This window comes from Aquila chrysaetos, chromosome 16 (assembly GCF_900496995.4).
Source record: "Aquila chrysaetos chrysaetos chromosome 16, bAquChr1.4, whole genome shotgun sequence".
Lineage (NCBI taxonomy): Eukaryota > Metazoa > Chordata > Aves > Accipitriformes > Accipitridae > Aquila > Aquila chrysaetos.
The window spans coordinates 9,455,813-9,471,792 of NC_044019.1; the positions used below are offsets into that span (position 1 = coordinate 9,455,813).

The window sequence follows — 15,980 nt, forward strand, 5'->3', positions numbered from 1 at the left end:
TGAAAGACCTACAATGGGAAAATGCTAGAATGTAGAAGAAATAATGAACCCAACTGTAATCAAACTGGGAACAGTGCTTATTTTATCTTTAACTTTTAGAATTGTCACCAGAATAGCAGAGGAAATAAGTTTTAGATGAATGTATTCTGAAAAACAGTAACATCCTTTCAGACATAGCCAGGGCTTTGTCACCAGAGCACCTGCTGGAGTCTATGGTGGGGATGTCAAGAGTTTTTTATGTGCATTGCTTCAACCACATAAAGGACTCACCACCCCTTGTTGGAGCTATGGAGAACTCTTGTTGCCATTAGGACTGAAGCCACCATCTTCCAGTCTGGCAACATCTAAACTTCTGAGATGACTGTAGCCATTCCCATAAATATACAGAGCAACCTGGTACATCAATAAAACAATATACAAATGCTGTTACTAATATTATCACAGTGTCGCTGCTTGCGATGGTATTAATAGTCCATTCTGGTTTGAAGTAAATCTTTCAGAGGTTTACAATTTAACTGTAAAAGTCTGTGTTAATCTGGTATAGCAATGGGGCACGCAAAATCTTAGCTTCAGAGGCAATTTCTTGTTACCAAATTGTAGTAAAATCAATTTAGCTAGCAATTTGGTTTGTTGGAACGCATGCCATTTCCAGATATTGTTTCAGTTGTATAATTAAGGCACAATTAAACCCAGTTCCATGCAAAATTGTATTTTATTAAAAAACTTCAGCATCCTACTATGAATAAAACTGAGGAGTTGGTATTTGTGGTGAGTGGCTGCTGAGAGGAAAGGTGTTACGTGGCAAATCGTGGCAAGTCTTTCCCTCTTCCACAAACGTTTATGGTTACCTTAAAATGAATGCAAATAACCTAAAAGCTTCTAGTAAACTTATAAAAATAAAACTTGTATTTGAGAACAGTCCATACCGTAACCAGCATGCCATATGACAAGAAACATGAAGGGCAACACAAAATACTAAGTACATAATAGAACTTCTGAACTTTGAGCAGAAAAACGTTTGCTTTCGAGTTTTCCAACGTAGAAAGGTTCGGCAGTTAGCGCGTTAGCAAGTTTTTTTTTCCACAAACGCACATAACTCGGCCCGCTTCTGCTGCGAGCGATAGGTACCACCCCCACCCCCCACCACCTCTGCCGGGTCCCGCAGCAGCGGAGCCACCTTTTGTTTCGCGGGGGCTCTGCTGCGGCGGTCGGCCCACGGAGCTGCGGCCCGAACGGCACGCCGCCTCCGGGGCCGAGCGCCCACGCCCGGCCACCAACACGCGTGGGGGGGGGGGGGGGGGGGGGGCGCGGCCCCTCTCCCCCGCCGCGGGGCTGCCCCGCTCGGCGGCCCGGGGAAGGAGGCGCCGTCCCAGCCCCTCCAGGCCGCGGGGGCCATTTTTAAATGCCTGTCAGGCAGCGGCGGGGGAAGCAGGTGCCGGAGCCCGGGAGCTCCCTGAGGCGCTGAAGCTGCGGTCCCTGCTCCCTCAGGCGGGGCAGGGTGGGCTGTCCCCTCACAGACGCCAGGGGGAAGGGGCACCTAACGCCTCCGCCGAGCCGCTGCGGGGCGGGGTAAGGACAGCCGCCGGCCGCTCGCCCCCGCGGCGGGGAGTCCCCCGCATTTAAAGGGCAGCTCCGGGCGGAGGCATCCCTCCGCCGCGTGAGGCGGCCGGGACTTCTTCTCCCCACACACGGCCGGGCGGCCCGATCCGCGGGGTAGCCCGGACCTTGTTTTCCCTCAGCGAGATCCCTCCGCCGCGGCGCAGCGCCGCGCTGCGCCCTGATGGGAACTGCGGCTAACGCTGTACCTCCTCCGCGGGCGAGGCGCGGGGCCTCGCGGGCTGGCGGCCTGCCTCTGCGCCGACCGGGGTGAAGCGCCAGCGCGGGGAGGAGGCGGGGAGCGGCGCAGGTTGCGGGGCGGGGGGGCGGGTTGCGTTTCTTTGCGAGTGGTGTATCCTTCCGCGGCGGCGGGCGTAAGGCCGCGCCTGTGTGCGGTGTCCCTCCGCCGCCGGCAGCGCAGGGGCAGGCGGCGTCTCCCCGGACGGGGCGAGGAGGTCACGGGCTTCGCCGGCAGAAAGAAGAAGAAACTTCGGAGCGCGGTGGCCGGCGCAGCGGCCCGCCTGGCTCGGCAGGCCGTCGGACAGAGGGCTCCCCGCAGAGAAGAAGGAAAAGGAGGAGGAAGCGGCGGCGACGGCGGCCTGTCTTCGCCGCCGCCCCGCGGGGTCTCTGCGAGGGAGCCCGGGGGACTCTTTCTCGTGGGGCTCGGCGGAGGGATCTCTAGGAAGCGTTCGCTGTCACCTCCCCCCTACACCGCTCGCCCCTCGGCGCCGCCATCTTGGATTTTAATCCGCCATTTTTTTTCCTCCCCCCACTCGGAATTATTTTTTTATCACTATCGCTGCTTTTTCCCCCACCTCCTTAGTTTTCCTCCCCTCTGCGCCCCTCCCTCGCTCAGTCTTCGCTTCTCCCCCTCCCCTTTTTTCCCCCTCGCCCCCTTCCCTTTGATGATTCATTTTCCCCCAGTGGCGGCTGGGGCAGCGCCGGCGGCGGCGAGGGACCCAGCGCGGAGGGCAGCCGGGAGGTGAGTGTGTGTGTGAATTGGGGGGGGTCGAGGGGGGTGTCGCGGCTCCCGTGGGCCCTGTGAGCAGGGTGCCCCCACGCGTGGGAGGCGCCAGGGGCAGCCTGTCAGCGGGCGGTGAGGCGGGGGCGCCTGGGGCTGTGAGGGGGCTGTGCCGCTCAGCTGGGGGGGGGTGTGCAGAACTTGGAGGGGGCCCGCTCCGTGGGGTGGAGAGCGCGGCGCGGCAGGGAGGGGGTGTGAGGAAGCGCCGTGCCCGGTGTCCTGCCCCCCCCCCCCCCCCAGCCCCGGGGCCGCCCCCCGCCGCGGGCCAGCCGAGGGGACAGCGTGCGGGGCCGGCGGCGTCCCCCGCCGCCTCGGGCAGGGCGAGGGCGGCTTTCGGCGGCCCTGACAGACGGACCCCGCGCTCCATATGGCGGTCGATGTGGGGTGGGAGGACGATGGGGACGACGGACCCGCGGCCGCTCGGAGAGAGGGGCGTCTGCAGGCGGTGCCGCCTCCCCGCCGCCGCGGGGGGCCGGGGGAGGTGGGGGGCCGCGGCGGGGCCGGGGGTTGGCGGCGGCGGCGCCGCCGGCGGGAGGCGAGCCCTAGGGGGCAGCAGGCGGCTGGGGGGGCGGTGCCGCCCGGCCCGGCTCCGCTCCGCTCTGCTGCCTTCCGCCGCCCGCTTCCCCCTCGGTTCGTTCGCTGGGTTTTGTGCGGGTAGCTTCAGCCTAGGGAGGCGTGTGGGGAGCTGGGGGAGGAAGCTGTTAGCTACCTGGCAGTTCGTGGCACTCCTGGTGCTAAATGGTTAGTGGTCCCGGCGGCACGGCTTTCCTCTGTATGAGCCGTCATAGGAGTTTTAAGCCGTGTTCCTACTGATTGGTTTTTATTAAGGTCTGTTTTGAGTGACCGCTCCGGCCTCGGAGCTTGCTGCCTTCGTTAGATCGAAACGCCTGACATCCTGCGGGTTTTTTGTGTATTTTCATTGGGGGATGTATGCTTTTAAGGAAGGGGTAAAGCACACCTTTGTCCGGCATCTGTATCTGAAAGTTTAAAGTCAAATTATCTTCAACACATTACTCTCCGAAAAAGTAAAGATGGGGGGTGAGAGAGAAAGTACATGGTGTTTTGTTGAGTTGTATCACAGGCAGCTTGAGAATCATAAGTATATAACTTGGTGTAGTTTTCTGGTGGGTTGAATTCAGTGCAGGGTGACACGTATGAGATGGCAATCTGATCGGAGTGTTTAATAGTGTAACTATAAATACATAGTGGGAGGTTTTAATCAATGAGGTTAAAGTGTACTATAGAGTAAGTTCACAGAGAGCCAAGTCATGCCCTGTTTCCATGATCTGGTCACTATAGCTATGGATGCATCCTCTTCCATTTTAATTAAAAATTAACTTTTGTCTTGAATTCTTTAAGCCTTTTTCCTTGCAAGTAACACTGTGAGGAAGTCAAAACTTACTTGATTGAAAAATGGGATTTGTTTGTTTGTTTGTTGTGCTATTTTGTTATTAGAGCCAGACAGACATGTACAAACATCTCTGCTTTATACCCATTTGAGTTCGCAAACTGGAGAATAAGATTTCTTTAAAGTAATTACTTAGTGCATTGCATATTAAATGAATAAGAGGGATGATGTGTCCTTGTATACTCAGTAACAGGACTGAACAGGGCTCTAGAATACTTGTTTTGCTTTGTTAGCGCTATCCTACTGCAGGACTACAATTCCCAGTATTCTTTTCACTTCAAACAGCATTGTGCTTTAATACAACAGACAGTTGCCCAAATTAACATAGTAAGTGTAAGGTATGATACTTCTGTGCTAAACAGTGAATCCAGAGCTGTGGTTTGAGAATGCAAAGCATTTGGGAGCAGTCCCAGCTTAAGTGCTCCTGACCACTTCCCTGACCTTGTCCCCCCACCCTCCTGTAATGTCCTCTTGCACCATGGTTCAAGCTAGCAAGGTTCAGACTTTTCTGGTGACTCCCCTGATTCAGTCACCACTTGGCTCTGCACTTGCTTTGCTGGCACAGAGGGAGGATGGCATGTAAGTGGGCATAAGCAGGCGAGGGAGCAGCAGGGCTGCTTTTGGGGTTAGGCTGGTTTGAAGTCTTCATTGAACTGTAGTGCTGTTTGTGCCAGCCATGGTGGGACTGGCCTGAACTGCTAGGTTCAGTTGAACCTGTGTAAGTCTCATAGCTAACCTGTTAAAACAGCTGACACCTCTTCCCCTTTCAGTGGTCCTGCCGCTGCTCCTCCAGTACTGCATCCTCGCTTGCTCTAGTGCCCGCTGGATCCTTTGCTGAGTCTGCTCAGCACATTAAACCAGCAGAAAATTACCTGCTCTCCCCCCTCTTGGATTAATGATGTTAAATTGAGTTATGGAGAGGTCCACTGAGCTCCAGAATTGGTGGAAATGTTTGTGTGAATTGATAAGGGGGAGGAAGGAGGTTATCCCTCTCCCAGAAGCAGTGAGCTTTTGGATTGTCTCTGTGAAAGTCTGCTGAACACTGGTGTTGCTGCAGTGAGTTGGGAGATCACGCAGCCTTTAGGGTGCTTTGCTCAGCCAGTTATTCAGCCTCACCCTGAGGGGGCACCAGGTGGAGGAAGAGGGCGGGGGGCGGTTAGGGAAGAGGAGAAGGGGCAGGAGCTGCTGAAGCACTTCTGTATGTGCATTGCCTCTCTGCCACTCATTTGTACTGGTACGCTATTGCTTCTGTGCCTGCATTGTGCTTGGATTAGTATCCAAACTGACACACAAAAATCACGTGGCTGCAAAAGAACTGGCACAAGAGAAAGTGGGAAAGTACAGACCGAGCTATTGGTGGGGCATTGAAGCCTGGGTTTGGGTCAGGTTTGGATCCATGTGTGCTCTCACAAACCTGCATCCTGGGGCTGCAGTTCTGCAAAAGTTTGAACTGACGTGAGTTAGTTTTGACACAGTCTTACATTCTCCCATGTGCCTCTATTAATCCATGTCCAATTCTGCACTGAGCTTGTTCTGAGAGCTAACTAGCTGAAAAGAAACACTCAAAAACCAGGGGTTTTTGTTGGGTGTTTTTGTTTTGGTTTTTTTTTTTTCTTTTCTTTTTCCTGGTGGTTTAATTTACTGAACCAGTTCATCCTGGGGCAAAGAAAGTCAAAAGTGGATGTGAAATCAGGTGGCTGAAATAAGCATCTGCAGGGGTGGGACTGAAGTAGCCCTTCCTACTTTTATCCTGTTGAGGAATTGCAGCCTCAACTCCAGAATCTTTGAAGTCCTGTGGGACTGCTTGACCTTTCTTTAAGATAGAGCTTTGACTACAGAGATTAAGGGAAAGTAAACTCCCAAATACCTTCTTTTTTTGTCACCTTCTGTGGTTGCACAGACCTCTCTTCCATAGCTGGTTTTGCTGTGTTTTAGTATCATCACTAATAATTTGTAGTGTAACATAGAACATCAGGTTCCTGTTTAAAGTGACGCTGCATTGGCTTCATACCTTCTGTGAGCCAGAAGCATTCTGTGCCTCCCTTTCCTCTCTGGCTTAATGGTACTTGTCTGAGCTGTCAAAAACAGTAGCCAAAATAAGGTTTGACGCTGTTTTGAATAACCCCTTAAAGCTGTGCAAGTTTTAATTCAGCTTTGATTTTGCTCAGAGTCTTTTGTATTCTTAGAAGCTTGAACACTTTTTAGGAGTGGGTGGGATTTTCTTGTTACGCAGATGGGGTGGCTGTAGTGAAATCGTTTACAGCCTGGTGATCTTATAGAAAAACTGGTTGCATAGTTTTGGTCTGCTTCCCAAATTAAAAGGTCTATTGCTTTTTTTTAGAGCTATCAGTAATGAAACATACATATTTTCTTTTAATGCCATTGATTTGTCCGGAAAAGCTGAGGCTGTGGTCTTGTGTTTTGGTTTTGTGTCCTGTATTTGCTTTAGGCCACTGTCTTGTTGAGGAAGACTTTTTGCAGCTATAGTTAATTTAAAAAGGAAAAAAAAAAAAATCCCAAAACTGGTTTAGATGCTTGAGTTAATTTAAAAAAAAAAAAAAAAAATTGTATTTTAGAAGGTCCTTTGGCTGCCTGTGTACTGGAGGCAATAGGAAAGGGGAGTATGACCCTGCCTGCTAGGAAACCTCCTGATACTAGTGCCTTTGCCTGTGTCCTGGAGAGGGATGTACAAAATCCACTGCCTCTGTTTAGAAGCTGTCCCTGTGCTTTAAGCAGTATACATTTATATGCCAAAACTGTGTTACAGAAGACTAAAATAAATGATACTTGAATTTCTTAGGGTTACTGATGTTTGTGTTTGTATGGTTTAGGGTTTTATTGATTTGGTTTTGTGCAGCTTTTTTTTCCCCATCACAACAAGCTTTTTCTGAATTGATAGATTTCACAGATGAGAGCCCAAAACCTGGGAGGTGCAGACAGCTTTTGAGATCCAACAGCCATAGAATTTCTTTACTCAAGTTCATAGGGATTTACTACACTTCTCAGTATAAAAGGACTAAGGCTTTTCATATGTGATATAAATCTGAATGGTACTGTTTAATCAGTTTGGTAAACACTTCTGGATAAATCTGGCTTTGCGAGTATCTCACGCTATGATAGCATTAATCATGTTTATGCTTCAGTTGCTTCCAAATGTTACTGAAATGGAAATAATGCTCAGAAAGTGTGTTTAATAGGTTTAATAAATTTAGAACCAGGTAAATGAAACTTGAGGTTTAGGTTTTGAGAGTACCGTTGCAATGAAATGCTAAATTTCTCAATGAGAGGTGCTGAATGCAATTGAGCTATATTTTGACATTTTAGGAAAAGTGTCTGTAAAACTACCATAATAGAATTATAAAAGACAGTATAATTATGAAGAGTAGTGGTATAATTAATAAAGGGTTAAAACAGCAATGTGGACATTTACATTGAAATAAAAAAGGTCCCTTCGAAGCTGTAATTGTGCTGGTAAACTTAACAGTATAGATAAACCCAAAGTCATAAGGGATCCATGCATGGTGTTATATTATTTGATGGCAGAGCCCTTTAGCAGGAATTTTTAAGTATGTGGAGGTGTAAGTATATTCCAGGTTTTTCTTGAATAGGAAGATGGTGTTCATCTCCTCCTTTTCTCCCTCCGTTCCTAAAGGACTTGTCAGCATGAATCTGATGTAGAAAGTACTGAAAGCAAATCACATGGTGGTGATGAGAGGGGCATCTCTTGCTCCCTTTTAGGTTATCTGTTGGCATTAGGAGCTGTGATATTCACTGGGAGAGGAATCCTGTCTGTTGGCTCTAGCTTTTGAAACCGTCTCTTGAAAGCAGTGTTTGTGTATTGGGTGAGGGAATAGAGGCTGAAGAAGCACTCATGCAGTCTTCAAGTTTGTAATTTGGCTGGTGTTAGAAAATAAAAGACAGCAGTAGATGGAGACAAAGGTTTTCTTCCTCATTAGGCTGCTAGGCTCAAATAAATAATGATTTTTCACAAGAATGTTTGCTAGGCTTCACTAAATTACTTTCAGTTTTGCTTGGGGAGGACTTCTGTTGTCATCTGTATCAATATATTTTGCAACAAAACCAAGTGTTTTTCCTAATGCTTAGTATGGCTTGAGTATTCTTCTGTGGCCACATTCCTTCTTACCTTTGCTATCTTTCTTTCCTTGTCATTACTGTATTTGTTAGGCAGAAGGGTGTTAGCACAGATAGTACTCACCTTCCCAAACTGGACTTAAGAAAGATCAGTTACCTTCTTTGTGTGGAGTACACCTTTATCCAGCTGAAAATGTAGCGACCATACCTGTTAGTTGTCAGAAACACTACCGTATTGAATGGTTTTTCTCCAGATTGTTGCATACCAGTATTCATCTACAATTGGACTTCATGGTAGACTTCATTTACCTTTACTGCTCTTGAACTGTAGCACACCACAGAGTATAGTTCAGTCCTGGTTTGCAAAGAGACGGAGACTGAATGTAGTCGAAATCTTTAATGTAGTTTCTGTTTTAATACTCTTTATTACCACTGTTACAAAAATGGGGAATGGGGTTTAATTAGAGTATATAGAGCTGTAAAATGAATTGTTTGAGAAGCAGAAAGAGGGAAGTTTAAGAATGAGTCTGTCATTATGTGTTTTCGTGTTAACTCAGTGCAGATCTTCACAGGGTAGCTGTCTTCTGAAAGAAGTTCAGGTGGGATGCTTAACAAGAAAATTTTGGGGTTTGGGTTTTGGTTTGGTTGTTCTGTTTTTTTTTCTTTCTCCTTTTTAAATGTATGCTATCAGGCAAGCTCTATGAAGAAAGAAAGAAAAAAAAAGCCTAGTGTTGTCTAATACAGGTTTAGCTGCAAGATTTCCAAGGGGTTTTTTGGAGGTACTATGTAAAAATGTCTGGTTCTACGTATAGCTAAATGCAATGAATAGGGTTTTCCCTAGTAAATTTTAAGTCTCTGGTTTGTTTTCTGAAGGCTGTATCTGGTAACTTCCTAAAGAATTTTGTCAGTATGCACAGCAACTTTTGCATTCTGGTAGTCAAACTTTGGTTCCAACTCTGTTAAAGAGCTACGTTAAAGCTTGCTGGTCCCCTAAAATAGACATTTAAACTTTTTTTTTAATCTTGAGGTCAAAGCCAAGCCCTTCTATCACTGGCAGCAAGAAAACTCCTTCAAAGAAGGAAGAAATTATCTGAATTCTTTTTCTTTATATTGAGGCAGTAGTTCATCCAGCTTTTCCCCAGTATGATTCTGTTACACTTTGTCGATTAACCTTACTACCCTTCTGTGACAATTTGTAAAAGGTCCTAAAACCTGTAGATTTCTGGATGATAGTTCTAGTAAGATGTTTGAGACAATACATCTGTTAAGAGAAACAGTAGAGACAAGTGACTTAATACATCAATCTTCTGAATCTTTGTAAGTAATTTAGTTACTAATCATCTGGCTATAAATGTTTCTGTAGCTTTAAGTAGCTGGATCACATAGGTGTCTAACAGAAATCCAGTATTTTGCTACTCAACTGATTAAAAACAGTTTCTATAAAAGACACTATTTCAAAACATCTGTTAGTTTGTTGCAAATTTCTGCCACCAGATTGAAGTGTCTGCTAAGTGGTGCCTGTTATCTGCTGTGAACAGAGCCTTAATGCTTTTTTTTTAAATTACAGTAAAAGGCACAATTTATTGTTTCTTTATGAGGAAGCAGTAGGGAGGAGGATGAAATAAAACCAAGTAAATGAATTACTAATGCATAAATGCAATTGTAAAATAATTGTGTAAATCAATGTTGGATTTTTTTTTTCCTGCAAGTTATACAGAGTGAGATGCAACTGTGTACAAAAGCATTAGTAGCTTTCTTATAATTATTTATGCAAAAGGCATTGAGACTGCAGGTAAAAACTAGCATGTGCTTTGCTGGCCATTTATGTACTATAAAATTTCAGCTCTACTTGTGACCCCACTTACTACTGGCCCATTGAGCCAGGTGTGTTGTGACTGTGTTTGTGTTACATGGAACAGTAAACATAGTAGCCTGGGTTCTCTAGATCATCTCTGAGGGGTTTTTGAACTCTGATTTTTAAATGAAGTTTTAACATTTTCCCCCACCCTCATTCCAAAAATTTTGTCAGTTTTCTGGTTGGGGTTTTTTTTGTTGTTTTTTTAACTGTGTTCATCCTTAGTTCTTGGAGGATGTTTGTATAACGTCATTCTTTACTGTAGAGTTCCAAACAGGTTACAAATTTTATTTATTAGGAAATATAATCTTAATTGGGTGTGTATTTGAAAATACTCCATTTTTGGAGTCACATAGCTGTGTGTGTGTATTTACCCGTATGTATGTATGCCTATATAAGTACATAGATTTATATGTGTGTGTATAGTCCAGCTCTTAAAATTGAGTTGTCCTTAGCAATTTATTAGCTTCAGAATTCGACCTTTGCTTCCAGATGTGGTTGTAAGTTGTAGGACAATACTTCACCTGTGGATATCTGCATTTGCAATAGTTCCCTGTACTAGTGCTAATGAACTGCTTTTCTTTCTTCCTAATGCAAATGCAGATCACCATCTTTCCTCCCTTCCACCCCTCCCCGGTGGTGTTTTTTTGTTATTGTTGGGTTGTTTTGGTTTTTTCTTTTTGTTAAAATCTGTGTCTTGGAAACAGTTTCCCAGTAAGTTCTAATCATGTTTATGTTTTGCTTCCAGTAGGAATTGGAACTGAAATTATTCATCCACTTCTCCAAGCCTTTTGAAAAGTGACTAAATGCAACTGAGTCAGACTGTCTGTGGGAATGAAGTGGCTGGGAGAATCCAAGAACATGGTGGTGAATGGCAGGAGAAGTGGAAACAAGTCGTCTAATGACCATGCGCAGAATCAGACCAAATTGCAGCATGCAGGAAAGGAGAATCCGAAGGCAGGCAAAAATGGAGTTGAGAGAAGATCAAGCAGATGTATGTACATGTTTATACAGCTTAGTGCAGTATGTGATTCTTCTATCAATTTGCAAGTCAGGCTTCTGTCTTGTCGTAATTCGTGAAGGAGGTCTGCATTCAGCATGTAGCTATCATTGGAAGTATTAATTATGTTTGTATTTGTTGGATGTGTTAACTCCAGGAATATAGATCTCTTCAGATCAGTTTAAAAGTTAAGTGAGAATAACTGGATGTAAATTAATTTTGAACTGGTATAAGTATAAAATACATGATTGGCACTAAGGAGAACTAGAGTGATTGGAAGTGGATAATGTATAATTTGAATTACGAGCCCAACTTGTAGTGAATGCACATGTAGAAGTAAACCCAGTTTTGAATGCAGTCACATATATCAATAGTCATTATGAATCGGTTTTAAGGAACATGGATTTTTATTTTTGCTATTGGTCTGGGATGAAGGACTAAATACAAATTCAGAGTAAGTCATCTATTCAGATTTTGGGAAAATTGGGTTTGAAATTTTCATGGCTTCATCATGTTTATAGGTCAGAAATTTTAGAGACAAGTGTGACTGAGCGGTGTAGTCTGGAAAGATGCTTGTAGTTGGGGAAGGGGAAGAGAGAAGGAAACCAAAATTAATTAGAGACACCCATAAAATATGTTCTAAAATACTTTCTCCATTGGCTGCTACATAAATGAACAAAAGCAAGAGTGAAAAATTAACTGTGCCCCTGCTTCTTCAGATATTTTATCATCTTCCTTATTTGTTCTATATTTTTTGTCTCTGACCTGTGGCTGTCTGTCCCTGAGTGTAGCTGGGCTTTATAACATTCCTTAAATGATGTCTAATTTATGCTTTCTTATTTGCAGGTAGTGGTGCTTCAGGATTTGAGGGTCAAAGTCGTTACGTGCCTTCCTCTGGAATGTCTGCCAAGGAACTGTGTGAAAACGATGACCTAGCAACTAGTTTGGTTCTTGATCCCTATTTAGGTTTTCAGACACACAAAATGAATACTAGGTAACTTGTCTTTATTTTTCTAGAAAAGAATTGATCTTAGTTGATGTAATCAGTGCAAAACTGTGGAGTTTCTTGCATGTTTACGAAAGTCTGAAAAAATGGCAATTTGTGAGTAGCTTCTGCCTTTAAAATGGTATTGCATGTGAGACTGGACCTCAGAGCTCTGAGACAGCGTGCGTTTGTAATGCTATTATAGGTCTACTAGTGCTCGTGTGTTTATGCTGTAGAACAGGTTGTTAATAGACACTGTTTCTTAGCTTAAACAGTTAATTAATCATAAGTTTTAAAGCATTAGTCATTTGAAATATTTCAAATACAGAAGCTAGTGTTTGGGGACTTTTCTGTTTATTTCATGTGCCTGGGTGCTTTTTTGGTTTTGTTGCCCCCCCTCCCTTACTCTTATAATATCACAAGAAAGATATAGTTCCTGAGCACTTCAGTGTTGGTGCCACTTGATCTTAAGTTCTTGCAGACCCATGCTGAAGGAATGCTACTCAAACATGTCTGTATGTATAAGATAAATTAATGTGCATGCTGGGAGCTTGCTTACCAGAATTGTACATACTTTTGCACCATTATGGACCTGTCTGAATATTTCTGGTCTAAATTCAGTGTGGTCTTAGGGTTTAGTTGTTGCATGCTTCTTCCTGTTTTACAGATGTACCACTGATTATAAGTATATTCTATAGATCTCTATTAAGCTTTTGTTTGCATACAAGGTCTGCATTGCTAGCGTAATGAAGAAGCTATATATAAATGATAAGTTTCTAAGGACAGGAATCATGTGCTTATTATTGTACAATAATAAGAGCTGGGGTTTCCAGGCAGCACATCATGGGAAACAGGCTGCTCAACCCTTCAAACTGTTGCTGTGGCTATTTTTAAAGAAGAACAGTTTACCTGTGCAGCATGGTGGCATAACCAGAGTATCAGTTAAGTAGATTTTTGTATGTATGTAACAAGCTGATAGCTTCAAAAATGACTGCTAGATTAATTGGTGTTGTCACGTAACATAAATGGTTGCTGGTGTAACCTGACAGCATTAGTTGCACAGGAAATTGCAGCAATGTGGTCCTAATAACTGTAAAGACTCCAGAGAGATTTTTCTTTTTTGCTGGAGAGTGCAACATCCATCTTTAAGAGGAATGCTTGAGTTCTTCCTGTTCCCTCCATGCTATTGGTTACAATAGCACATTGTGCCCAAAACAGTGTCTAGGTAGATACTCTTACAGTTCAGTTTGGAGTGTCTTTGTATTTCCAGCAGTTAATCGAGCTAAATATATATGCTCGAAAGACTGACTTGTTTTGTTACACAAATGGTAGTCTACAGCTTATGCACGGGTAGTTAATTCTTATGCTTTTTGCTAAGGAAATGATGTATTCATTGTTTAATAGTTGGAGAAGCTACATTCATAAATGTTGTTTTCTGCTGATATGTTTTCAACACCTAAAATACTTTTTTGATTACTAATTTGAATCAAAAGACTACACAAAGGCTATCATCATGTATTTCTTCCTTTCTCAGACTTGGAAAACAGTTACAGGCAGTCTTCAAGGACAATAGTTAATAATCTTGGAGCACTATGGGAAATACTTAGGTGAGGCTTACAACTTCTAACAGAAACACATCTTCTTGCCTCTTTCATAATGTCCTATTGAGAGAGTTTCTATTGTTGCAGTGAATTAAAATGAAGGCATCAGCGTAGTTCTTGTTTATCTTTTTGGTACAGTGATGACATCTGCTTGTTACTGTAGCTGTGATGCTTAGATCATCTTCCTTCCATCTAGCAAGCTGTCTTTCTAGAGCTCCTGAGATGTATTGTTGTTGTATGGCTTTGAGGGAAGGCAGGGGGGAAAGCAAATACAAAAAGAATAGACCATTTTCAAAATACCACATGCCAGTACCCAAGTAGATGATTGTAGTAGAAATTAAGATTTGCAGCTTACATTTGGGCTTCTTCTTCAGTGTGATGAAGTCATATTAGTTACATAGTTTGTGTATTGAGGTGTGCTTAAAATAAAACAGCCATTTATGATGGCAAGCAAGTATTTCCTGTTCCCTTGCTGTGATTTGTTTGAAGATGTACTGTGGAAGTGACTGTGCCAGCATTCTGCTTTGCTGTTGGAAACACATAAGAGGTTTGTATTTTTGCAACTAGCAGCCCAGTGTAAGTTGATGACCACTTATTGAAGTTGTACTTTACCTTACCTCTGGAAGCCAGGTCTGTATTTTTGTATGTATAAGTGTCTTCTATATAAGCATTTTCTGTACTTCATTCGTTCCTTTAGTTGAAGAGTTTGTAAAGACATTGTTTTGCCCAGAGTATATTGATTAGAGGAAAAAAACCCTCATAACGTTCTAGTAAAATATCTAGATTATTGTTGGAATGTCTTTGTTTTCCATCTTCTTTATACTGAGTTAGTCATCTTATGGTAGAGTAGTGACAAGAATGTGATTGTTATTTTTCTTTGTTTTTTCCGGGGGCCATAAAAATAAAGTCCTGGAATTCCTGAATGCCCTCCATCTTGGGAATTGAGCTATTAGCTCTGTAAGCTGTCAGTCAAGTCAGTAATGTCTGAAAGAGCTGAAGACTAGTTCTCAAAAGATTACAATTAGATCACTCAATGAGTTTGTCCAGTGTTCCTCTGAAATATCTTCTTGTCACCAGTGATTTGATGGACAGCATAAAATGTAGCTCTGGAAATGTCTTCAGTGGCTTTACCCAAAAGTAACTTTTTTTCATCCTCTTGGATTTCCAAGAGAAAGCAGGTTGTTTTCAGAGCTTCTGGCCCTCTTTACAGGCCATGTGGTCATTCTTTCATCAAATTGGTAGATCTTATCTTGACAAAATAGGAGGTTAGCAGTTAATAAAAAAAATAATCCATGTTTTAGAAGTATAATCTTGTCAAGTATAGCTGTTCTGAGAGGTTTTGTTGCTTCTTGTACAAATCCTGTTATATCAGACCTTTTCTCTTTTTGTGTGTGTGTGTGACAAAGGCTATCCTGGCTGTAAGATTTACTTAGTCTTGCATGCCTGTCTTTTTTGTAAAAACAAAACTGATTTTGCAAGGTATTACTTCCTGGGTTGAAGGTTGTCTAACACTAGAGATTAAAACTGATGCTTGTAAAAAGCAAAGTGAATTCGTGTTTATCTTACCATCTCTTATTTTCAGATGCTTTTCCCTAGGCTGAGTGCTGAATCTTGAAGTTTGCATGCCTTAATGGCTAATCCACTCTTCACTGTCTTGCATACAAATGTGTTAGTATTTAAATCTTAAGGCAGACTTCTGATAATACTGCTTCTGTTACCAGTCACTGTTGTTTCCTGGTTCCCTAAAGCACCAGCATCAGGCTATGGAATACTGAGAGCAGTTCCAATGTGTTTCTAAGTTTGCAAGTGACTTAGGAAGTCAAACTCATTGTAGCCTCTTTTAGGAGAATCTAGGGGTGTTTCCTAACTCCATATTGCTGCCTTCAGTGAAGTTACAAACTGGTGTGTGGTGCGGGTAGTTTTGTCTGATAATGTGAGACTAAAGGACCAAGCTTTAAGAATTTCTGTGTTTTCCATAGCAAACATGAAGTGTGTTGGGGATGATGTGTGGGAAGCTGCTTTCTGTCAACACTACACTAAGAGCAATTGCTGGTCTTGGTGTAAACCATCAGGTACTTGACAGGGTACGTCACTCTTTGTCCCGGAGAGTCACTGTTGAGCAATGAAGACAAAGAAGGCAAAGCAGTTCCATATCACTTGTGTTCATGGGTCTGTGCTGAATCTCTGCTGTGCTCCTTAGCTCATTTTGATATAATAATTAAGGGGCTCGGTATTCATCTTGAATGGGGTTTGGAGGTAGAACAAGTTATGTGGCTTCTGCTAAATAAGGTTACATGGCTGTATAGTTCCTCTTCTCCCTATGAAGATAATGGATTAGAGGTACACAGCTCTTATGTAGTGACACCGTGTTTCAAAGTGAAGCTTTTACATTCTTCAGACCTCAGTGTCTGTGTACTTTCCA

The 15,980-nt window shown here is 43.6% G+C and overlaps 1 protein-coding gene across 5 annotated transcripts in view; it reads left to right on the forward strand.

The window, feature by feature from the left end:
• The first annotated feature begins 2,387 nt into the window (after window positions 1–2,387).
• KMT5B (lysine methyltransferase 5B) overlaps window positions 2,388–15,980 on the forward strand; it is a 31,823-nt gene continuing 18,230 nt past the window's right edge. For 2 of the 5 annotated variants that reach the window (XM_030039115.2, XM_030039117.2), the window contains exons 1-3: window positions 2,417–2,578; window positions 10,724–10,966; window positions 11,819–11,966. In XM_030039115.2, the coding sequence (XP_029894975.1) occupies window positions 10,807–10,966; window positions 11,819–11,966 (308 nt within the window). In that variant the 5' untranslated portion in view covers window positions 2,417–2,578; window positions 10,724–10,806. Of the gene's footprint in view, window positions 2,579–10,720; window positions 10,967–11,818; window positions 11,967–15,980 lie in introns of those variants that run through there. The other 3 variants (XM_030039118.2, XM_030039119.2, XM_030039116.2) reach the window with 2 other exon arrangements.